At 40.0% G+C, this 22,073-nt stretch overlaps 5 protein-coding genes across 7 annotated transcripts; 2 read left to right on the forward strand and 3 right to left on the reverse strand.

The window, feature by feature from the left end:
• Nucleotides 1-7,148: 7,148 nt before the first annotated feature.
• Nucleotides 7,149-12,455, reverse strand: Taf1b (TATA box-binding protein-associated factor RNA polymerase I subunit B). The gene is made up of 10 exons (XM_076384948.1): nt 12,121-12,455; nt 11,972-12,062; nt 11,697-11,901; nt 11,494-11,632; nt 11,278-11,414; nt 10,989-11,204; nt 10,684-10,913; nt 10,421-10,613; nt 8,488-8,928; nt 7,149-8,415 (listed from the first exon to the last, which is right to left on the reverse strand). Exons 1-10 carry the CDS (start codon nt 12,205-12,207, stop codon nt 7,245-7,247), a joined length of 2,910 nt encoding a protein of 969 aa, XP_076241063.1. The 5' UTR covers nt 12,208-12,455; the 3' UTR covers nt 7,149-7,244.
• On the reverse strand, nt 8,979-10,403 carry LOC143184140 (isoaspartyl peptidase/L-asparaginase). The gene is made up of 5 exons (XM_076386170.1): nt 10,345-10,403; nt 9,936-10,183; nt 9,564-9,863; nt 9,021-9,493; nt 8,979-8,984 (listed from the first exon to the last, which is right to left on the reverse strand). Exons 1-5 carry the CDS (start codon nt 10,401-10,403, stop codon nt 8,979-8,981), a joined length of 1,086 nt encoding a protein of 361 aa, XP_076242285.1.
• Nucleotides 12,456-12,711: 256 nt separating the features above from the next.
• Nucleotides 12,712-17,857, forward strand: LOC143183430 (uncharacterized). The gene is made up of 3 exons (XM_076384947.1): nt 12,712-17,214; nt 17,294-17,468; nt 17,634-17,857. Exons 1-3 carry the CDS (start codon nt 12,892-12,894, stop codon nt 17,855-17,857), a joined length of 4,722 nt encoding a protein of 1,573 aa, XP_076241062.1. The 5' UTR covers nt 12,712-12,891.
• A 1,278-nt stretch (nt 17,858-19,135) lies between these two features.
• Nucleotides 19,136-20,679, forward strand: LOC143183206 (luciferin sulfotransferase). Its single transcript, XM_076384702.1, has 5 exons — nt 19,136-19,611; nt 19,684-19,780; nt 19,843-20,144; nt 20,210-20,304; nt 20,386-20,679. Exons 1-5 carry the CDS (start codon nt 19,419-19,421, stop codon nt 20,677-20,679), a joined length of 981 nt encoding a protein of 326 aa, XP_076240817.1. The 5' UTR covers nt 19,136-19,418.
• A 17-nt stretch (nt 20,680-20,696) lies between these two features.
• On the reverse strand, nt 20,697-22,072 carry LOC143183207 (uncharacterized). Of its 3 annotated transcripts, XM_076384704.1 has the most exons (6): nt 21,940-22,072; nt 21,695-21,827; nt 21,552-21,627; nt 21,243-21,482; nt 21,049-21,176; nt 20,697-20,971 (listed from the first exon to the last, which is right to left on the reverse strand). In XM_076384704.1, exons 2-6 carry the CDS (start codon nt 21,726-21,728, stop codon nt 20,718-20,720), a joined length of 732 nt encoding a protein of 243 aa, XP_076240819.1. In that variant the 5' UTR covers nt 21,729-21,827; nt 21,940-22,072; the 3' UTR covers nt 20,697-20,717. The 3 variants fall into 3 exon arrangements, with proteins under 3 accessions (XP_076240819.1, XP_076240820.1, XP_076240818.1); XM_076384705.1 differs by lacking the exon at nt 21,940-22,072 and having other exon boundaries at nt 21,552-21,610; nt 21,695-21,909; XM_076384703.1 differs by lacking the exon at nt 21,940-22,072 and having other exon boundaries at nt 21,695-21,909.
• Between the last annotated feature and the right edge of the window lies 1 nt (nt 22,073).

Genomic DNA, 22,073 nt, shown 5'->3' on the forward strand with positions numbered 1-22,073 from the left:
CGTGGAGCCTGTCTTTTAAGCAAGTATCGAAATTGAGAGAGTACACAAAAAATGTCTGGTCTGTCCACGAAAAATCAGCTCCAGCCTATAAGACTGGACAGTGTCCAATGTTTACCATACTTGAGGGGTTAATTGGAAGCACGCTGAAGCGATTGAAAATCATAATGAACGCGTAGTCGCGTGTGAGCGTTGTCGCGTAGGAGGGTCTCGCGACGGGCATAGAAAGTGATTCCCGTTTCCCAACTTTCCACACGCCGACCCATTTACCAGGCCGACTGAATGGCGAGCCAGCAGAGAGCGAGTTCCGCGATGGAAGAGACGCGGGCGAGGGTGCGGGCGCGAAACCGCGGCGCGATTAGCGAAGTCTTCGATTAACGAGAAGCATAGGCACGACGTGCCCTCGAAAGGATTTCTACTGCTTCAATTCTGCTTCCCCTCGATAGGTGCGTCGATATTTCCTCTCTGTGTCACGGGGACAACGCGCTGTTCGCGAATCGAACGATTGTTCTTCGTCCACCCGCGAGCCCCACTCGCGGCGCGACGAGGAACCGAACAGACTCGTTGGGAAAAAAGAATCGAGAGCTCCTCTCGACAGGGAATAATGCCACTGGCAGCACGAGAGCGAAGAACGTTGAAAAAATGCAGCCAGAGAAAAGTTTCTGACCGAGACTTGGCTCGCAGCCATTCCAGCGTCGACACGTCGCCGTCGTCCAAGTTCGGACACCGTTTGTCGGCCTCGTGAAAATTCAAGTCGTTAGCATCCTCGTTGGACGCTGGTCAGCTAGGCCAATATCGCCTGGCTAAGTGACGCGAGCGAACGAAACGCTGCCTTCTTCGTACCTCTTAACTTTGTAATCGATTGAAGACTACGCGTGGCTTCGATAATGCGTGGGAGAAACTGGCGAGCCTTTCTGCTGTGTAATCGCTCTGCGTGTAATGTTGAAATAAGCGCTTTTGTTTTCTGAGCGATGAATTATAATGTATGAGAGAGTTTAATGCGCTATTGAGGCTGTGTGAAATTGTAAAGGGTGAGAAGTTTTTATTGCGAGATTAAACACTTGAAACGGAGAATTTGGGGAGAATGTAATTGAAACTTTACTGAGCGGAATATGAAACATTCCTCTTCTACTGTGCCAGGAAGATAAACTTGCAGGTTGCAATTAGGTACGCCATTAGTTTATGGCCTTTTTATCGACGTTCTCGATGGAGAAAAAAGTGAAAAATTAAAAACCTGACCTGGTGTATGTTCTAACTTCCTTATCGATTTTAGCAACAGCTATAGATAAAGACTAACAGAAAACCTCTGTCTTTAGTATAATTATATTTAGTTACAAAACTCTAATCTTTGTATTTTTTAAAACCATAATTTTTCAAGCGTCGTTTCTGCTCCTCATAATTCACTTCAAATTTTCACCTTCATCGATTACACGTGTCACTGTTATCTTCCCAAAGATACAAGTTGCGAAGTATGAGCGTGATGCGGGTTCGCTCGGGATAATTCCAGGAAACGATGAAAATAGCAACGAGCTTACACCGAGAAGATACTGTACTTCCATTAGCCGCGATTTTAGAGAAGCGTTCGATCGACGACGCCCAAAGAAACAGAATCTTCACAGAGTAGGTCAAATGCAATTGCAAAGAGACAAGAGATTCCTCCTCGCGGAATGCACTTGATGGACCAGAAGCTTTGAGGAGACGTTGCAGTAAAATGCAGCATCAAATAAAGCAGCGTCGAAACGGTTGGTTGAACGCGAAACGCAATTTTCTTGGGACAATTTTTTGGTGACGACCTTTATGACGTGGTTTCATGAAAACCGTAGTCTATCGTCATTATTTAAATCGCGTGTTCGCTTAAGAGTGTATGCTTTTCTAATTAATACGTTCAATTTAAACGCTGAGCGGTCAATCGAGTGGAAGAATTTTTTCGCTTACACGCTCGACCTTCCTGCGAAGCTTGAAGCCCTTATTTCGAACACTGAGCACGGTAATCGATGTCGATTAACGCGAATAAAGAAAAAAGTAGTCTCGTTTATTCGATTGTTCTTTCTTTTATCACTTGCTCCCTCCTGTTATGTACTTTCTTCGCGACTAGCTTAATTAACGTCGGCTAGACGCATTATTACTAACGCTCAACAGCAATTCCGTTTCTCCCAAAGTGAAGCAGCGTTTTTAGCGAACACATAAGCGAGCTATAACTGCAAAAGATTATCCGAACTCGCATTTTAACGATCTATAAGATAGTAGAATTTTAAGTAAGCGACTTCTTAAACTGATAACAGTTATGGTTAAATTGTGTCTTAATTTCTTTAACTCCTTCTTTCAATATCTTCTTCCTTTCTATTATTTCAGATAACATCAACCATCTATACGAAATATTAGTAACGCAAAGAAAGTAAACTATTCGAACTAACTTTATAATCTGATATACTTTAGAAATTTTGGAGTTACTATATCGAATGATCACTCAATAAATTGATTTTGATGTTAAATAAATGTTACAATGTCTCATAAATATCAATCACGGATAATCCACGTAGAATAGAGCGTGTTAGATTGATAAATGGTGTAATCTATCGACAGCTGTTGTCCATCATATGTCTATTTACTATAAAATGGACGCTCGAAAAGAAAAATGTTCAGCGCATTTGGATACTGTTTCGCGAGCAATTTATAGTGGAATGGCGTCGAATTGTTTATTTCCCAAACGTGTAGAAACATTCAGTGCACCCAGGAAGACTAAATATAAAACCCACGCACGCACGACCACGCGAGTGCGAGCTCGCCAACTCGTGAATGACTTTACAATGTTGTTGATCGTGTTAACCCTTTCAGTACTGCGGGTCGACCACGAAGCACTATTCTGTGACCGAGTATGACGGCGCACGCGACGGCAATGATATACTGCAATAACAATTTGTTTTAACAATATCTTGTTGATACCGATCATTTCTATAAACTGAAACGTACCAACTAAGCTATACTATTTTCTTGGTAGAAATTCATTATTATTTCCACTATTTTCCGAAAAAGAGATTGTACAGAAGTGCTTGATTAATTTCGGTATGTTTCGAATTCACACGACCTATTCGCCAGGAAGTAGGTAATTTTGTTTCAAGTGTTGAAATTCGAAAACTAAAATAAATACAAAAATTTAAAAACTTCTTAAAGTTGAGAAATTTGAAAATTTGAATATTTAAAAAATTTGAAAGTTTGAATATTTGAAAAATTTGAAAATTTGAATATTTTACTATAACTCTATCCTCGAGACCCAACTTTTGGAACCCCTTAACACTTCAATATCTTCAATTGCGTTTCAATCTGCTTTGAATTGCTCGCAAATGCTTATTTGCGGTTGGCTCAATTTAGATGCCGATTTAGGCGCCATCGAAAGTAAAAATCGTCAATTATAATCTACATTCTCTTACGTAGCGATACTTGGTGGCTATTGAGTATCATACGGAAAGGGTTAGCGACGCATGATCGACGACGCGAGTTCATTGGGACGCGAGATCGTTCCCTAGGAGAGAGGAACGGTTCGTTGAACCATTTAATGGCTCATTACACAGCGAACAGTTTATTTTTCTGTTTCTTTTCACCGTGAAATTGATACGAATTATAGGTTCCTCGAGGCCATTTGAATGTAAAAATAAACTTCTGTTTGTGCGTCGGAATCGACCAGTTGTCACGCCCAGAAAAGGAAAAAGAAGAGACACGTTGGAAACTCTGGAGAGGAAATTATTTTATCCGACGTTTCCGTACGTCAGCTGTGTTTGACATGAGCTTACATCCGTAACGTATAAAACAACAAATTAGCTGTAGCAAATAACGGGAACTGATTGTTCCTACTTCAAACTCATTCGATCAGTCCGCCACTGTACAAGACCATCCTCTTTAAGATCACGCCGTGTCGCGAAATAGGAGCACTTTATTAATGCGAATTTCAAAATGACGTTTTCCCATGTGAAGCAGTATTTCAAAAATTTATATTCTGGCTAAAAGTGTAGATATAAATCATTGAAAATACGTTATTTTATTAAATCTTTTTGAAGAATTCAATGCATTTATCAAAAGCAAAAATTGAATTGTTTAACTAAAATAAAAAGATAAAATTTCTGAAAACGTGCATCAAATTCACGTTTTATGACACTTACGTTTCCAGGATTTATCGCGTTATTTATTTTGAAAATGTATTATTGAGAAATTTTACAGCGTCGAAATGAAAGATAAAATTTATTCACTTGGAAATTCCATTACAGAGGCAGGATATTCAGCATCAATTTATTTGTAATAAAAATTGTATCAATAGTAATATTAACAGTTATTTTTCTTAGAACAACTAAACATTCTGTATAATTCACACGTAATCTACAGATTTAATTAGCCAAATAGACGATATTTTTGTTTTAAGTACTCGATTCGTAACGATCATAAATTTTTAAAATGTTTTTACTGCAAAACATAAAGTATATACTTTTTTGCACAGAATTCACGAAGCATAAAATAATTGAATCTTAATCATGTTTATGAGTTTTTAAAGATCGTAAAGATTACAGATTTCTCTTAAAAAATTGTCCTATTTAAGCAATTTTTATAAATAGGTAACATTCCAAATAAGAATCCCCCAAGAACTTAGGAAGTTACTGATCCCAAAAACTGAATAACCAAAAATGGCACAAGTTTTAGTTTTTTCGCAATTAGATAACCAATTTCGAACACTGTGCGAAGTTTCATCTCAAGATTCGGTCGACAGCACCCCAAGGAGGCCAAAGTTCTGTGGTTTTGATCTCGAGGAGAACCCTGTCGCGTGATTTATCGCTGAACAACGCGTCCAAGTGGCTGCCAAGGATTCCACCGACTCGCACTCGCTCCCGAACAGCGTGAACGCCCTTTTATCTCGCTAAAATCTCCAAGACAGATAACGAGCTACTCGAGCTTTCCTCGAGACGACACATGAAATTAGTAGAAGAAATGGTACCACGACAGACAGCGAAACCAAACTTCCGATATTCGAACTCGTCACGCGATCCTCCGCGAAAAACGCACGTTGTCGATCGCTCGCCATCGAGGCCGCCTTTTTTCACCGGTTGCACGTGAACCGTGCCGCGTGAGCCGATCAGAGAAGACAAAAAAGTACTTTACAATTGAGTAAACACGAATCACCTGACGCAGCCGAACTCGCGCTGTCGTCGACCGCGAGAAAAGCTGACAATTTCCCTAGAACATTCCCCGACAGCCACGCGAGCTTCCATCGATCCAATGTATCGAGATCGATCACCGAGCCGCGTGTCGCATCGTGACGCGATCGAGCAAGGGGATGCGGCGAGGTGCACGAACCTGCTGTGCACAGGGGTCAAGTGTCTCAGCCTGAAGCTTAGTTTTCGATACGACACAATACCTCGTCGAATCCCTCGTCAGCAGCCACTCAAGTATCAGGTCAATCCATAAGTAGCACGCTCCAGTCGGGGATCGTGCAATAGAGCGATAAAGCTGAGCACGATCCACGCTTTTATTTATATAAATACCGACGCCAGCAGGAACTTTCGTTTAACGTTGAAAGAAAGTTCCACCAAGAAGCTACGCGTCGTCTAAGCTCGACAGATTTTGCCGCGAGACTGATCGAAGGACCCGATACTTCTCTACCACAAGCGTGATCGATGCGTTCGACGCGTCCCGACGACAATGAAATAAACTGGAGATCCACTCCTAGGGGACGGTGCGAATTACGTCGCGCGCGTACGACGTTTCCGTCGTCCTCCACGCGATCCAGAGTCCCTAGCGAATGTTCTTTTCCCTCTGGAGCCGATTTTCGGCCGGATATTAGCGTATTTGGAGCACACTTACAGAAAACAGGAAGTCCCTCCGACAGGCGGCCAGGCACCTCGGTGAACGACACAGGGACCACGGGCGTGCAGGTGCTGGTCGAATGCGCGAGAGTACGTTGTCCACTTTCGATTCGAAACGCGGTGGGCAATGCCGCGAGTGAACGAAAACGCGTCGTCGCGAGCACTGTGGAGCACGAGGACGAGCGACTGTCTTCTTCCGCCGAACGCGTGCACGCACGTACGCACGCAGGCAGGCACCAATAACCCGTGCTGGTTCCTCAACGAATGATCGTGGACGCACACGCGGCGAACGCGTACACACTGCGCGATCGTGCATGCACCACGTAGAGCGGTGCCGAGCGATCGACGATGACAGCCATCCGACACTGTCTTACGCCAACTGGTGTTTACCACTGAAACGCTCCGTCGTCCCTCGAGCCCAAGGCTCGGGACGAGAAACATACACCGGGAACCAGCGAGCCTCTCGACGAGTGCAACAGTTGCTTGACCGGGGCGCCCCACAATGTCGGCGAGCGTTATTAACCGCCGCGACGACCCTCCGCGACACGGTCGATAAACGGAGAACCGACCTTTCTGATGATTAACCCTTCCAGGGGGGAACTTCTGTGGGAGAAATTTGGTAGGAGTTATTGGTAATAGAAACTGCAGTAAGCTTCGTGTTCAATTTCGTGGTTCTACGCTATTGGGTTCGATAGTATTTCAGGATTAATTGATTAGTACTCGTGTGTACAGGTAACTCGTATAATGCGATAATTGTTTCTATAAATTACTGTTATGTAATTTTGTGTTAATTAGAAACTTGTGCGTAGATGAGGCACTGTTCTAAATGTATGAGAAGCGTGTTCATGGTTAAAGGAACAGAGCGATGTTTGTTGGTCCGAAAAAACAGAGGGCTAGTTCAGAGTTAAGAATATTGGAGTACTAAATTCTACTTCATGTGACGCGGTTTTGATACCTTTAATAAGTATTTATAAGATTTAAAAGAGTATTTGGGAGTACTCTGATGTTCGTCAATAAATTGCATTAATAGATTGTCGATTAGAAATATTTCGATAAGGTACTTGTGCAAGTTTTGGAACTGATTTATTATAGTTTTTTATTTGCTAGAGTATTTATGAAAAGGTCTAGATTCGTGTCTCTTTAGAGTTAACTTGTTTCCTAAAAAGAGATTTAAGATAAAATCGATTAAAATCGAATTTACTTACGAAAAGAGAAACAGGAACCAAAAATCGATATCTCGTCTCGAGAATACTCGTAGGAAAGAACTATCAAAAGGACTAAAATATTTATATAAAATATTTATATAGTGTTTTAATTAATATATATTCTCACTTTTAGGAATTCTGTACAAGCTTTGCATTACATCACAGTAAATCGTCAAATTTGATTTTAATAGCCTCTTTACCATTTGTTTAAGACCAGATTCATCTGACTTTTCGGTATTGAATTTGTGTCATCGCTTTTGGAATCGGAAGGTTTTAAGATATGTGCATGGAAAGTCTCTATTAAGCAAACTTCTTCGTAAAGATCTTCCATAGACATTTCAGTCATCAATGCGCATTCGTTTAGTAACCAACGAAAACTTCTTGGCAATGCCTTTTCGAATATCGCGAAATTTTTCGGCTTCACGCGACTAAAATTGCAATGATACATCCAATAGTCTTTAAAAGGTCTAAAAAATCGATGCTTACCACTTTTTATAACTGATTTCTTGCTTTCGTTTAGCACAGAAGTATCTTTATTTTCGCAAAATAGTGATATTTCGCTCAGATTTATATGCTCGTTTAAATCTGGAAATGCAGTTTCAATATCTATACCGGTAAAGTCTACATTGTTAATATCCACATTTTCACTGAATAGTAAATTTTCCTCTGTAAGCTTTTCTATATCAAGCCGTGTTTTTTCTGTAGTATTCACTTGTGTACTAGTATAAAAAGATAAATTTTTTGTCTCAGAAAACGAATCGTCGTTATCTTCTTCACTTTTCGCAAGCACAGTACCTCCTTTAATAAATTGACCTTTAGAATTCCGTATGAATTGAAGTTTTTGTTTCTCGAAACGTAACTTTGTAGTTACGTCTGACTTGCGAGTGGAATCCCTTTCCGCTAGCGATAGATACAAATTATATTTATCACAAAACTTACTATCTAATAACCTACTTTGTTTGTTAGTGCTATCGGTAAAATCTGTATTTTTCTCTTCATCTTCGCTGTCGCTGTCGACGGGAATCGCCAATTTACCATTTGGCAAAGTTTCAGTGAATGTGAAATCTTTTCCTAATTCACTACTTTCGAATTTCGTCATGGTGCTTTTAATACTATCATAATACTGTTCTTTAAATGTGTTAAAATTCATTTTGCATGGTATTTTCCTATGAATATAATCGTTTAAATTTTCACGTCGTTGCACGTGTTGATCATTTGAATCGTCTTGTACATCGACAAGTTGTTTCAGTTCTTCTATGCTCGGCATTTTAGGTTGTTCAAAAGGAGGCACGATTTTTTCAATAAAGTGTAAGCTGGAGTTGATTATTTCCAATTCGATGCCACAATGCATTGCCAATTCTATAAGGCTAAAAATAAAATAAACACTACATGGTCAGTTTGTCTAGTTTAAATAGGGACAATAATTTACAATTACTTACGAATCAGGCTTCGTCATATACCCAACTTTTGTCAGGAAGAAGTCATTTCTCACAACATTAGGAATATCATGAAGTGGGTGATCCAGTAATTGATGAAGGTATGAATGAAGGGGTGTTAAAGATGGTGAAAATATGTCTATGTTCTTTGGTGGTAAATCGTTAACACTTAAATTAGCGATATATTTTTTCATAGCACTGGCAAGCTCTTCTGGCAAAAAGTGTTTTGAGTTCTTTGCATCAAGTTCTTTTTTATCAGTTTTAGAAATTACAAATTCTAAAAATTTTATATACAAGTCATCGATTCCATGTGTATCTGGACTATATTTCATCTTAGTTGGATAGTGTGAATGAGTTAAAATTGTTTTTCTGCATTCAATATACTTTTGCCATTCTTGAAAGCTGAACAATTTTCCACTAAGCAAGCCTTTTTCAATAGCCACGCTGTAGTAAAAAGATACTGTGTCAGTACAATATTTAGAATATTATTTATATCATTTCTAAAAAAAAAAGAGAGAAAATTATATTATAACTACAACTATAAAAGGGCATTTGCATCCACAAGTTTTCGTGTTACAATTCCCAAATATCTCTTTTCTCTCATCATGCAATTTTGTTCCGTATGTGATTATATCGTTTTCGATTACAGCGTATGGCATTTTAGTTGTTGTAAAATATTTCGCCCAATGACCATTCGATTGAAGTACAATTCCACCACCGGTCTGTTCATATTTCTCTAACATATCAGAAAAATATTTGTGTAGGGCTGTATCCCCTGTACAATCGTGGTCGATAGCTTCTACAATCGCACGCGCCAATCCTAATTTCATTATAGATTCTCCGTGCCCCGTTAAAGAACAGCCTACATTTCTATTTGCAAAGGTTCCACAGCCTAATAGTGGAGTATCTCCTACTCTACCTACTAACTTTTTGTTTAAACCACCTGTAGTTGTCCCAGCAGCAATGCTGAAACCATCGTATGCTACACAACCGACAGTACCGAAACTATCTACAAATGATAATTGTATAAATGCATATGAACTCTATCTTTTCGTATATTTCGACTGTGATCAATGTACTTGTTAACGTGTCGATATTTAATAGACTTTCGTTATCGACGTGCGCATCGAATTCATCTTTTTCTCCTGCATGAAAAGCTATACGAGCGATTGGCGCTTCCATGTTTCCTTCTGATAGCCAATTTAAATTTGCATATTTTGCTAAATTTTTAGCGCCTTCGCTCACAAAAATGGAATTGGGAAAATTATTCATAACGTATTTCGCAAGTGTTATAGGATGTTCTATATCTGAAACTGCCGCTACTGATCCACATTTAAATGTAAAACCGTCAACTATGCTTGCATCCATTTGTACTTTTCCTAGATTAAGAGCATCAGAATGCATGATATATTTTTTATAATAAACTTTGTTATATCCACTTGGATAAATACCTATCTCATTTAATACAGAACCATAGCTACAATTGTAAAATTCATCACATTCTAGCCACCATAATGCAGTTTCTACAGCATCCACTGAATTTTTACCATTTAGCAATTCTTTATATCCATTAATAGCAGCTTTTTTGCATCCTGTCATTTTTTCTATGTCTATGGAATCAGTAAAATTTCCCGCACCCCCGTGTACAATTATGCATGGAATGCTAGTTTCATAACATTTGCATTTGTCTTTCTCTAGCCTTTTACAGATTGTGTTTATTATACTATTACAGGAGTTATGTGGTGTTGGATAACAATATTTTCCATAAGGCATTTTCTTTTTAAGTAAAATAACTTTAAAGAATATTTTTGCAAAATGTACTCAATTATTTATAACGAAAACGACTAATATTATAGTTACGGATTTTGAGGTTCTAAACATAAAATATGACATGCAAGATCTCTATAGTAGATATTCATCTTTTTTCTTTACATACCTGTTGATTTTCTCTGCTATCCTGCTAATTTGATATTCAGTTATATCATCCAAAGCAAGCAAAGTCTTCAGTACTACAATGATAAATGCTATTGCACGTCCTTCATAGTTTGGAATGTACGATTTCTTTGAATCGAACGTCATTTTTGGGGGTGATAAAGCTATCAGTCTTTCTGTGTATAATTGAATACCTCCTAAGAATATAATCATAATAAATACCAGTAAAAGAGTAAAGATTATAAATTATGTACTCATTTTACGTACTTGGTAATCCTAATTCTTGGCAATATCGATTAACTAAACCTGAGAAGTCTGGACAAACTATATCCCACACTCCAAGAAATTTGGCCATACTCGCGGTAATTCGCCTCATTCCTTTATGCGTGATTTCAACGTTTTGCGATAGAAAACTTGCTTCACTTTTAGTCAAACTCACTTCTGGTGGTAATAAGTGATCCAGTTTGTAATAAGATAAATGCCCTTCTCTACCATATCTAAACAGATGTATTTTTCTGAATGAAGTTACATAGGTAATTAGTAGTAGTAATAAACAAAATATATTTGACTACCTTAACATGTCCCCCAATTGAATGGGTTGACTATGTAGTCTTAGAGCCAAATATATAATTGCCCATAATCTCATTGGTGTAATTATACAAGGTCCTCCTCTATACTGAGTAGTTACGTGTTTCATTTTGTATTTGACTCTTTTACTTCTTTGTACATTTTTAGCTAATTTTTTAACTTTCTTTGCTTCCTCTTTAGCATGAGTACTAAATTGCACTCTGAAGAAATAAGAAATTATGAATATATGATTTAAAGTAGATTGATTCTAACATGTAAAAAATGAATACATACTTTCCCACACTATTCGAAGATTTTACTGAACTAGATTGTGCACTATATACACTTTGATTAAATAAACTAAGACTATCACCTTCAGAACTAGCTTGCGATTGAAGATATCTATCATAATCTGCAGTTACTAAAAGTTTCTACAAAAAATTAATTTGTAATATATATAAAGTAAAAAGTAAGTTATTCTTTTTACTGTAAATATAAGAAATAACTTACTTTGCTTTTATTCAATTCTCGCATAGAACTACCCTCACTTTGATACCCAGATACTGTGGAAGTATTTGTGCTTCCTACTCTTTTACGCTTTCTGATACGTTTTTGTGACTGTACTTTACCATAAATAATTTCAGCATCTCTGTAATTATAAAGTTTAATAAGCAACAATATGAATAAAGTACATTAAAACAATTTAAACTTACTTTTTATTATATCTTCTAGCCAGCTTTGGCACAACCTTTTTCTTTGTTGAAATAAATGCAACTTCAAGTTTTCCCAAATAAGTTGCCCACAATTGCAATATTGTCAATTTTATATCAGATGGAACTCCAAGCTCTATAAGTTCGTTTGTTAGTCCAATCAAAACAAAATTATAGAGTTCCCAGGATGTCCATCCAAGCTCTTCACCTAATAATCAAAGTATATGTTTAAAAAAAATCATTAATTTAAAAGCAGTGCCCAAAAGAAATAAACGAACCAGATTTGTCCGATCTCAACGCTCTAATTCTTGTTTTCCTCAACCTTGTACTACTATCTACACGAGCTTCGAAAATTTCTTCCCTGATGTCCTGTACAAATAATCCAATTAACAATCATTTTACAAAGGTATAGCAAATTTTGAAATACCTCGTTCTGTGTTTGACACGTCTGACAGAAAAAATAACCAGCTTCTTTATAGAAATCCGAAGACCCACAAACTTTACACTTCTGCATTTTAATCCTAAACTCCTGTCAGGAGTCTTATGCCCTATCAATTGCTGCATTTAGCCTTAAAGAGGTTATAGGACCCGAGCACGTTGCCTCAAATTTGAAATCTCTCCTCGTGGTTCCTGTTTCGCAAACGGAACTCGCTATTATAGCGAGTACTCATAACGTACGACGTACGACCATGTCCTAACGCCAATCGCAATTGGTGCAACGCGAGCGAATAATGCATTAGCAGCATGCAAGCGAAACGCACTCTCTAGCGTGAGTACAGTTGTGTGTAATGTTCGCCGCTAATTTACGATCGAGTTTTCGGGGATATGTAAACAACAATTGCAGTTTTCATCGTGCACGATTTGTAAACTGTCAAACGCAACGATAAACATGCATTTAGTGACGAATATCGTGTTGAATTGTATCGTGACGACATAAGGCTTAAATTGTACGTTAAAAGATTTGTTACGTTAAACGGGAACTGGATTGGTTTCTCATTCGAGTTCGTTTACGAATAGCGTCCTAACCTCTCTCTCGAACTGTACTCTCCAAGAAAGCTTCGTACGTTCAAGTGAAGAACATGTTTAGTTTCCCTAACGTTCACGAACAGTTTTTCTCGAGAGAAACGTTCATTGTCGAAATGTGACAGTGTATGAGAAACTCTTAATAGAGATGACAAGTTGCGCATAACCAGTTATTATGGAGTATGACTCTGCGTCGAGCTGCGAAAGTTGTTTGAGAGATTACGAAGCCTCAGAGGATCTCCCGCGTTTAAGAGAATCACAGAAACCCGAACATTCGACTTGTAACGCAGGTACTGTGCCATGTCATTCTTTACAAATTGTGGCTTCGCAGCCAAAGTTCAAGCTGGAGACAGCAAACAGAAGCCTCTCCTCTCAGGTGATGGAATATTACCACAAATATTCTCAAAATGCAAATTTGGATCAGTACTTTTCGTTACCCGCAAGCAGCACATCCCCGGAAGCTGTTAAATATTACTATAGCATATACGAGCTAAACCCGAAGGTGAGTGTCAGCAGACAAGATTGTATTGGAGAAGAATATAACCTACGTTCGTACGTGCCCAGAGAGAGAAGACGATGGGTGAGACCACCTCTCATTGGTCAGTCTTCGAATACTGATTCGTCACCCAGGTATGTTCAACCTTTATCCAATCCTGGATCTCCTTCACCCGATTTAAAGCGTGCTACACCAGAAACAATTCCAGAGGAGAAGAACGAAAATCAAGAAATTTTAACAGAAAGTATAGAAAGAAAAGTGTCTTCTCCCACTTCTAGTATCGCTTCTCATAAGCCACTCGAGTGGGACAGTGGTGCAGATGTAGGTTATTATAATATATTACCTCACAATAAGCAGAGTGACAAAAGATTAAGTACAATAGAACGCATGGCATTAGCTAGAGGCTGTTCTGCCGCTTTGCGACTAGATCCTGAAGGTACTACAGAATCTGGGATCTCTGGGAAACTTACAGGTGCTCAAAAAAACTCTAAAATATCTGGAACTCCTGTTGCCAATTCCACTGTACTGTTAGGAAATGCTTCAGGATCAGAAAGTGAGCTTGAAATCACTCCTATTGTGAAGAATCACTTGCCTGGCATTATAGCAGGGAACAATATAAAATCAAATGACAGATCTCTTCCTAAAGACTTCAAGCAACACGATGTTCTTATACAGCGTCCAAAAAAGGACGCCAATCACGACACACCTAGGTCGACCTTTACGTTTAAGGTGCCTATTGTAAAGTGTCCAACTGAGGTAAGGAAAACGTCGAACAGGCAAAATACGAACAAGGAAAATATATGTCCACCTGCGTCGCCGTTAAAGAAAAGCACATCAATGAACACGTTAGTTATACCATCCTCCAAATTAACATTAAAAAGAAGCCAGAGCGAGTTGAACTTACATGGCCGTGACAAGAACAAGGCAGGGTTACCATTGATCTTCAACTCAACATCTTCAATCGCCACTATTGTAAATAAGCCTTCCACGTGTGATAAACTCATACAAACGAGTTTGAACACTTACACCCAAGAGTCTGTGGGAGTTCAGGTCTCAGTCCTCGAAGAGGAAAAGCCGCCGTTACCAAAGAGAGCAACTAGTTTGCATAAGAGTTTCACTTTGACCTTGCAAAATCTAAAAGGCACGTACAAAGTTTCTCAGTCGGGGAAACAAGAGGCCAGTGACCCACGTCACCCTATAGCGAGTAAAGAAACAAAATCACGACGTAGTTATTCGGAACCGTCGCAGAACGGATCTGGAACGCAAACGCCTCAGCCAGACGAAACTGAGAATATAACAGGTAGAGCAAACAGTTTCGAGTACTTCCCTGGTCATGTTTACGAGAACGTCCCAAACGGAAGCGGCAGCCACGTTTCGTCGTCGGATACTGCTAGATCGCATTCTACTCTGCCCAATACGAGTTCGAGCATCAACGAGAAGCTATGGGGAGACTCGGATAGTCTGGTAAGGGATCTAGAGCGAAGCGTGAACATTTTGAAGAACCTGGTCGATGCTAACAAATGCGACAAGGAGGTAAAGAAAAGACTGATACATCATGTGGTCAAGAGACTCATGACTGCTAAGTACACGGACGACAAGATCGAGCACAATTTGGAGGACAATGTTCCTTGGAACCCTGACGACGCTAGGAACAAGGTGTACAGAACAGAGATACTTCAAGCTTTGACGAAGAAACACACTACCAGTGATTCTTCTGGCGACTGGAATGCACAGAAGGAGGTCGTTCGCGGACGAAAAGCTACAGGAAGTGAAAGAGGTGCCGCGAAGAACGTCGCTCTAGGGAGTAGCAGCGATAAAATCGACAAGAACACGGATAGGACAGAGACTGATGGACGAAAGGCGAGGATGGGGCTGAGATCGGACGACTGTCGTCGGAGTAGCAACACCCCCACAGACCCAGATAAAAGCGAAAGCTCGGAGTGCTTCTTCCCTCAGAGGGGTCGCAAGAGCAACAAAGTAGTGCAGGACATATTCTGCGCGAAAGAGAGATGTAAGGTATCTCGTGGAGAGTCGACGATAACGAACAGCACGCCTCCAGATCACAATAGGATGCTGTTGGACGCGGTTGTCAACAATAGAAGAGCCAACGTCCGTTCCAGTAATAATACAGAGGAGCAGGCCGACTGGAGACTGCTCACCACATTGTCCGAGAGGCAGTTTGAGCTGAGGAAGTGCAGCAACTCCGACTCGGGGGACTCGAAGCTGGTCAGCTACGCCGAGATGGAGAAGAGGAACCAGTTGATCTGGATCACGAACGAGATCAGCCACTTGTGTAACCTGAAGAAGCTGCTGGAAGAGCCACGAAAGTTGGAGAGACCGCGGACGACGCCGAAGAAGACTAGGTCGGCGAACTTCAAGCCAAAGCCACTGGTATCGCTCGCCCATACGCACAGATTGGCCAAAGAAAACGATTACCCGGGGACAAACGAATCAGACGTGCAGGCGAACTCCGTGAACGACCCCTGGTCATCCCACTGCAACTTGGCGACCTGCCAACCTGCCAGCAGATCCAGTAGCGTGATTCAACGCGTGAAGAAGCGAAACAGTTGTGCACAAACGGCGACCAACTTCATCGGTGCTCATTCAAAGACAGGAGGAGAGATTGTCTCTGCCTCGAACATTCACAACTCTACCATAAAGTTAGTCAACACCGGCGTGCAAACTGTCCCTCAGGAGACGGTCCCCACGTTGATACAGTCGGAGATCGTGCATTACATCAAGTGTCCAGCACACGACGCGATGCACTTCCAAAACAGCTGTAAGTACAACGAGCAAGTTAGCCAGTGCCCGAAACATCGTGCCATTCAGAACGTAGTGGCTGCCTGCGTACACTGTTTGCAGGAACAGAAGGACCAGATGAACAAAGTGCAAGTGCTGCACGCGAACATGGACCACCTTCGAGAGGAGAGCCCGATAGGCTCGCAGACACCTCTAGAGATCAATGGCGACACTACGAGTTCCTCGGAGATATTCCGTCCTTGCGTGAGCAAAGACGTGAACCAGATGAAGCAGAAGGAGACCAAGAATCAAATAAACGCTTCGAAGTCGAAGCACAGCTGCGAATGTAAGCGTGAAGACAAGAAGATACCCAAAGGTTGTCAGGTATGTTCCGTCGCGCAGATGTCGTCGGTGGAAGCCAGCAGCATCCTCTCCAAATGTGAGGAGTGTCAGAAGAAGCTGCACGTGCGAGAGAGGAACGATTCGAAAGGTTGCAATTGCGCCAGCGCTTGTGAATGCGAAAACGAACAGTCGAAGAAGGGACGACCCCCTATGAGATCTAGTTCGAAGTATTGGCAAGAGAGCAATGGATGGGTTCCTGGTTTCAATCAAAACGGTTACGTGAAACTGTGTGGATGTTCAAGCGATTGTTCATGCGAGAACAGTCGCGTGCAAGAAGCGCACAACGTGAAAACGTTCTGCAATTGTCACTCGAGTGGTACCAAAGCTCAGCACAATGAAACTCCTCGACAATGCGCGTGCCACCCTGAAGCGGAGGATCAGTCGTCTCACGCGTGGTCGTACTGCGTAACCAATGGACACACTGGCGAAGCTTCTCAGTACAAAGTACAAAACAGTTCGAAGTGCAATTGCGAGGAGGACTGCTCGTGTGTGAACAGAACAGGGAAGAACGGCGAGGAGAAATCGCGGAACAGAGGATGCAACAGCGTCCCGAAGCCGAGTCGTGTGGACGAAGCGACTCATGCCAGCGATTCTGATAGGAATGATAAGCGTTGCCGTCACTGCGGCGCGGCTTCTCAGAGTACGAAGAAATGTAGCTGTAATCAAACGTACCCGAAAGCAATCGCGTACGAGCTGTCGTTCACGAAGGAGAACGAGAGGAAGAACGATGGTTCAGGCGCGTCGCTCAAAGTGCCATTATCAAATCGTATTATTAACGGGGGTAGAAACGAAGGCTGTGTTTGTAACATGGTAAAGAAAATTAGTTTGAATAAGAACTCCACGCAGAAAAATACTTTACAAGTGAGTATCGAGTGTTCTCTATTTTGGGAGGAAGGCACGTGCTTAAAATATGAATAACGATTGCATCTCATGATTTAAGGATTACTTGACGAGGAACAAAGCGGATTTCGTGAACAACGCGGAAAAGCGGCAACAATACATGTCAGAAATATCCCACCTGCGACAGTTGCGCAAGGAGAAACGAATACAGCTGCTGGCAATGGCTAGTACGTCGAAAGTTGTTAAATCACCAAAGGCTTCTTTTAAACCGGCAGGTATGGACCTGATATATTTTGGTGAATTGGTTTTTTAACTCTTACTAGACGTCAGATTCTCAGATCTGAGTGTCTGATGTCACGAGGGAGGTGACATACGGTCGATAAGGGTTAAATTGTATTGCAATGAGATTATTATATTTATTTATTTGATTTTTAATCTAGTGTACTCACAGAAAAAAGTGTCCGACGAGGAGATGAGGGAAAGACTGCGAAAACGATATTTTCGTTTGAACGAAATACGGGATAAGAAGCGACTGCAGGAAAAGCAAGAAGAGGCACGACGTAACAAACTTATGGCTAAGATCTTTTGCAAGAAGTTACAGCAGAAGGTACTGAGGGGCCAAGTAGATCTGTCTCAAAGCGTCAGCGTTATATCTAACATGTAATGTTGGAGAGATGTTTGCGTTTCGCGTAGCTTAAGCGTCAATTAGTGTGTCCGTCAATAAGATGGATGATAGAGAAACGTACAAAGTATTTTTATTTTCTGGATCAAAAGAATCGCTAAAAATTTCTAGTTTTTGTTTAAGAAATGTTATTATATTTCTTCACGGATCGCGCAATACATATTCATATTGCAGCAATTTTTTTTTTCCTTTTTTCAATGTAAAACGTAAACTATAAATCTACGACGAATATTCATAAACGTTCGTGTGTAACACGAAAGCGAAGCGGTTAAAATAGAAACTTTAATGATCCAAGAGTATTAGTCTCTATAGCACATCTAAGAGTTAAAGTATTATAAAGCGTTGTTTATCAAATTTGTGCCTAGATATATCTACGATATTTATATCGAACTGAAAAAAGTTTGTCTTGCCAAGATATTTTCATACTAAGAGTATATTAATGAAAAAGTGACGCACTTACCTTAGGTCCGATACAGTTACATGATAGTAAGTAATTTTCATTCTCGTGTGAAATGACAAAAGGAAACTTCTTTGCGGTGTCGAGGTTTTGCATTTTACTGGTATAAAATGGTTTCAAAGCTTCTCGCGCCTGATTACGGAAGAAACTGAAATGCTTTAAAACGATGAAAGTAGTTGTTAGTACCTGAATCACAGTACACAATCATTTGTTACTCATAAGACTTAGATATTATAGTCCTTTGAATTTTTCGAATATTTTTACTTTTTGTATGACGATTATACTCATTTGGTTATTACAAATAAAGTGAATAATCATCTATATAACAATTGTTTCATAATGTTTTACGCCCTACACATGCAGTCCTTAAAGATTCATGAAAATTTTCCATAAAGTCTTACACATATCTGTTCCCTCATCCGTTCGATATGGACAATAAATATTGATCAGTTTATTTGAGGCAGTCACGCTTCTTTCCACTGTAATGTTATAATAAAAACTTCAGAAATTATAACTTCTTACGTCAAAGCAATTCGCGTGTGCAATGTCGCTGATTTCACTTTAAACATTCGATTTTTTACCCCTCATTCACTGTCCTTAGTCTCCAAATCGTTAGCTGTTATGTAAACGAAAAAAATTTATTCGAAAATTCACTTCCTTTTTTCCCACCTCCAAAAATTCACGTCTGTGTAATTTTCTTAATAAATTCTCGTTCAGAAAATTATTAGTACTTCACGGAAAAGAATAAATTTCTTGAAAAGAAGGAGTAGTTTATAGAAAAAAAAGCCGAGAATAATTGGCGCGAGCCTTGTTCTACTAAAGCAACACAGATATCTCACTGAGAAAGCTCGTTTTGCCCTAATTACTAGCTCTTCTATATAAGAACACCCAGTCGTTGGTTTCTCGACGAAACTGAAAGCGTGACTCGTTCGTGCAGATATTACTGCATCGATCTTATAAAGTATAAAGCAAGATACATACTAAGTTGATTTAATTTTCTTCTCGAATGCCACGCTACTCGTTAATTTTTGCAAAATCAGTTCTTGCATCTCTGATTAATCACTTTGAAATTAACATCTCAGAAAGATGGCTTCCGAAATCGAAGCCATCAACGATTTAGATCAACTTCTAAGGGAAAATTTCACTGCAGAATTTCGTAAAGGATATGTCACTGTCAATGGTGTCTGTTTACCAGAAAGATACGAGAAATTCGCAAGAGCGATCGAGGATTTCGAAGTCAGGGACGACGATATCTGGGTTTGCAGTTTTCCTAAAACTGGTACCTGCTTTTCCATTTTCTGATTTATTGTAAAAAAGAGCAGTCATTATTTAACGCAAATCCTGTGATCAGGTACAACATGGACACAGGAAATGATTTGGTGCATCGCGAATGACCTGAACTTTGAGGGGGCAAAAGTTCTTTTACCTGCAAGATTCCCTTTTCTAGAGTAAGTCAACAGAATAAAAATTATTTACTTTTTGTTTAGTAAAATATTCGCATTTTTCATAGACACTCCATACTTTTCGATTACACCACTGTCATACCTCGTCATCCGGAAGTAAAAATTCCTCAGTTAGTCTTAGACAGCGTAAATTACGTGAGAACTCGAGACAGTCCAAGATTTATCAAGACTCACTTACCTTTTTGTCTACTTCCCCGTCAACTTCGAACAGGCGAAAAGAAACCACGAATCGTCTACGTTGCCAGGAACTCAAAAGACACTTGCGTTTCTTATTACCACCACTGCAGACTGATGGAGGGTTATCGTGGCGATTTCATCAGTTTCTGTCGTCTTTTTCTAGCTGGAAAATGTATGCAGAAAAATATAATTTACTTTCGCGTTTTTTGCTCCCTTTACTTTTCTTCTTTTTCGTAGTGTGCTTCGCTCCATTCTGGGATCACATTCTCGATTTCTGGAGAAGGAGGACCGATCCTAATGTTCTGTTTCTAAAATACGAAGACATGAAATCTGTAAGTAAAAAATGAATCATATCAACCGAGACGATAACAATCGTTAAACGATCGATTGGAATACTTTTTATAAAATGATAGGACTTGCCGATGGTGATCCAGAAATCGGCAGCGTTTCTGAACAAAACTCTGCTGAACGATCAAGCGGAGTCTTTGATGGACCACTTGAGCTTCGCTAAAATGAAATCGAATCGCTCAGTCAACTACGAGGAAGCGGTCGAAATGAACAGAAAGTTGAAATTGATTGACACTGACGGCGAATTTATTCGAAGTGGCAAAGTTAATCAGTGGCAGGGAGAAATGCCTAAGAGTATAATCGAGGAATTTGATAAATTAACGAACGAGAAATGGACCTCACACAATTTGTTTTTGTAAATTAAAAATGTAATATATTACGAGTGAATTAAATTAATCTATATTCTTGATTTTGGCTCGATACATCGAAGAATATTTGGCATCCTGGTTCTGCATAATTCACCGATCGACGCTTTGGTCGAAGGTGTAACGACGTTCCTGTCGCTTCCCTTTTCGATTAAAACAATTGCTGCATCCCTTTTTCTTGACATAATCGCTATTTGAAGAGCGGTGAAGCTCGAATTATCCCGCGCATCAATTTCAGCACCATGATCCAGTAAAAGCGACAAGATATCCAGATTTGAGAGGTACACTGAAGAATAAAGTCTTTGAAAATCTCTTCAGCATTCTGAATTTGGTGAACCTTTATTTCCTCTTCTTTTTACTCACCGGAAGTCATGAGTGGTGTCCGCCCTCGAAGGTCTTTTTGATTCACGAGGGCACCATTGTCCAACAGAAACGTCACATTTTTTAATCGTTCTCCAACGATGGCATATTGGAGGCAAGTCCATCCCCTTCTGAGATTGAATTACTTTTATAAACGCGAATTCAGACAAATCGCTTTTTCAATTGCTGCATCTTACATATCTGTTTTCTGAAGATCGGCGCCTTTTTTCAAAAGTACTTGCAGCATTTCTGGGTTCCTTGAAGCGAAGGAGGCATACATGAGAGCGGTTCTTCCACAAGGTTGTGTGACAGTGTCGTCTATGGGCGCTGAACATTTGTCTAATAAAAGTGACAAGATTTGAGGGTCACCACGATTTATAGCTGCTATCAGAGGCGTCGTCAAGTTTGGTGTGGGGTGATGCAAATACATCGACTGACTGGAATTATAATTGCAGATACTGAAGCTACCAAACGCTTCAGAAATACATATGTACCTAAGTACTCACTTTTTGGCGTGGAATTCTTTGACTTGTTTGACGGTGGCGTATTTGAGTAGGCGTATGTACTGTTCCTCAATGGGGTCTAAGAATTAGAATATTAGGCTGGTAGTAACTGAAAATTATCCTACGAAACAGTCGTGCATTCTTACCATTTTGCTCGTGATTCAACTTTGCGTTCAACATTAACTTTGCGATGGCAAAGTGCTAGCGGAAACTGCACAGCCTGTGATTGTTCTAAATCGATCAAACAATGCCTACACGTTACCTTTCGAGCAATGCAACCTGCGGAAACATATCACCAAAGATACACCTAATATCTCATAATATATTGCTTCAATCTTCCTTCAACTTTTTGTGATTCATTTTGTGATTAATCCTCGTTTAAAAAACTGACCTCGCGATACCAACTCGATGATTTCAAAATCAACTTCCTTAGTTTCTCTCATCCTTGCTCATCGGATAGCTACTCAGAAAAATATGAAATGACAGGGTCTCGATGGCTCGTTGGAGCTTCTATTTTCTTTGAGC

Source organism: Calliopsis andreniformis, chromosome 9, assembly GCF_051401765.1.
Source record: "Calliopsis andreniformis isolate RMS-2024a chromosome 9, iyCalAndr_principal, whole genome shotgun sequence".
In the NCBI taxonomy this organism is placed as follows: Eukaryota; Metazoa; Arthropoda; class Insecta; order Hymenoptera; family Andrenidae; genus Calliopsis; species Calliopsis andreniformis.

What these genes read in the sequence shown, in the direction of transcription:
- LOC143184140 (XM_076386170.1), bottom strand. Translation starts at nt 10,403, where the DNA reads ATGAATATCTACTATAGAGATCTTGCATGTCATATTTTATGTTTAGAA. An exon ending in TGTTTAGAACCTCAAAATCC is followed by an intron (nt 10,184 to 10,344) that starts GTAACTATAATA and finishes AATCTGTAAAAG; the next exon opens with GCTAGAGAAAGACAAATGCA. An exon ending in AAATATCGACACGTTAACAA is followed by an intron (nt 9,494 to 9,563) that starts GTACATTGATCA and finishes TATCATTTGTAG; the next exon opens with ATAGTTTCGGTACTGTCGGT.
- Taf1b (XM_076384948.1), bottom strand. Translation starts at nt 12,207, where the DNA reads ATGCAGAAGTGTAAAGTTTGTGGGTCTTCGGATTTCTATAAAGAAGCT. An exon ending in GAGAATTGAATAAAAGCAAA is followed by an intron (nt 11,415 to 11,493) that starts GTAAGTTATTTC and finishes AATTTTTTGTAG; the next exon opens with AAACTTTTAGTAACTGCAGA. An exon ending in CCAAGAATTAGGATTACCAA is followed by an intron (nt 10,614 to 10,683) that starts GTACGTAAAATG and finishes TTATATTCTTAG; the next exon opens with GAGGTATTCAATTATACACA.
- LOC143183430 (XM_076384947.1), top strand. Translation starts at nt 12,892, where the DNA reads ATGGAGTATGACTCTGCGTCGAGCTGCGAAAGTTGTTTGAGAGATTAC. An exon ending in CGCAGAAAAATACTTTACAA is followed by an intron (nt 17,215 to 17,293) that starts GTGAGTATCGAG and finishes TCATGATTTAAG; the next exon opens with GATTACTTGACGAGGAACAA. An exon ending in GGCTTCTTTTAAACCGGCAG is followed by an intron (nt 17,469 to 17,633) that starts GTATGGACCTGA and finishes TTTTTAATCTAG; the next exon opens with TGTACTCACAGAAAAAAGTG.
- LOC143183206 (XM_076384702.1), top strand. Translation starts at nt 19,419, where the DNA reads ATGGCTTCCGAAATCGAAGCCATCAACGATTTAGATCAACTTCTAAGG. An exon ending in GCAAGATTCCCTTTTCTAGA is followed by an intron (nt 19,781 to 19,842) that starts GTAAGTCAACAG and finishes CATTTTTCATAG; the next exon opens with ACACTCCATACTTTTCGATT. An exon ending in AATACGAAGACATGAAATCT is followed by an intron (nt 20,305 to 20,385) that starts GTAAGTAAAAAA and finishes ATAAAATGATAG; the next exon opens with GACTTGCCGATGGTGATCCA.
- LOC143183207 (XM_076384704.1), bottom strand. Translation starts at nt 21,728, where the DNA reads ATGTTGAACGCAAAGTTGAATCACGAGCAAAATG. An exon ending in AAAGAATTCCACGCCAAAAA is followed by an intron (nt 21,483 to 21,551) that starts GTGAGTACTTAG and finishes TTATAATTCCAG; the next exon opens with TCAGTCGATGTATTTGCATC. An exon ending in GATCTTCAGAAAACAGATAT is followed by an intron (nt 21,177 to 21,242) that starts GTAAGATGCAGC and finishes ATTCAATCTCAG; the next exon opens with AAGGGGATGGACTTGCCTCC.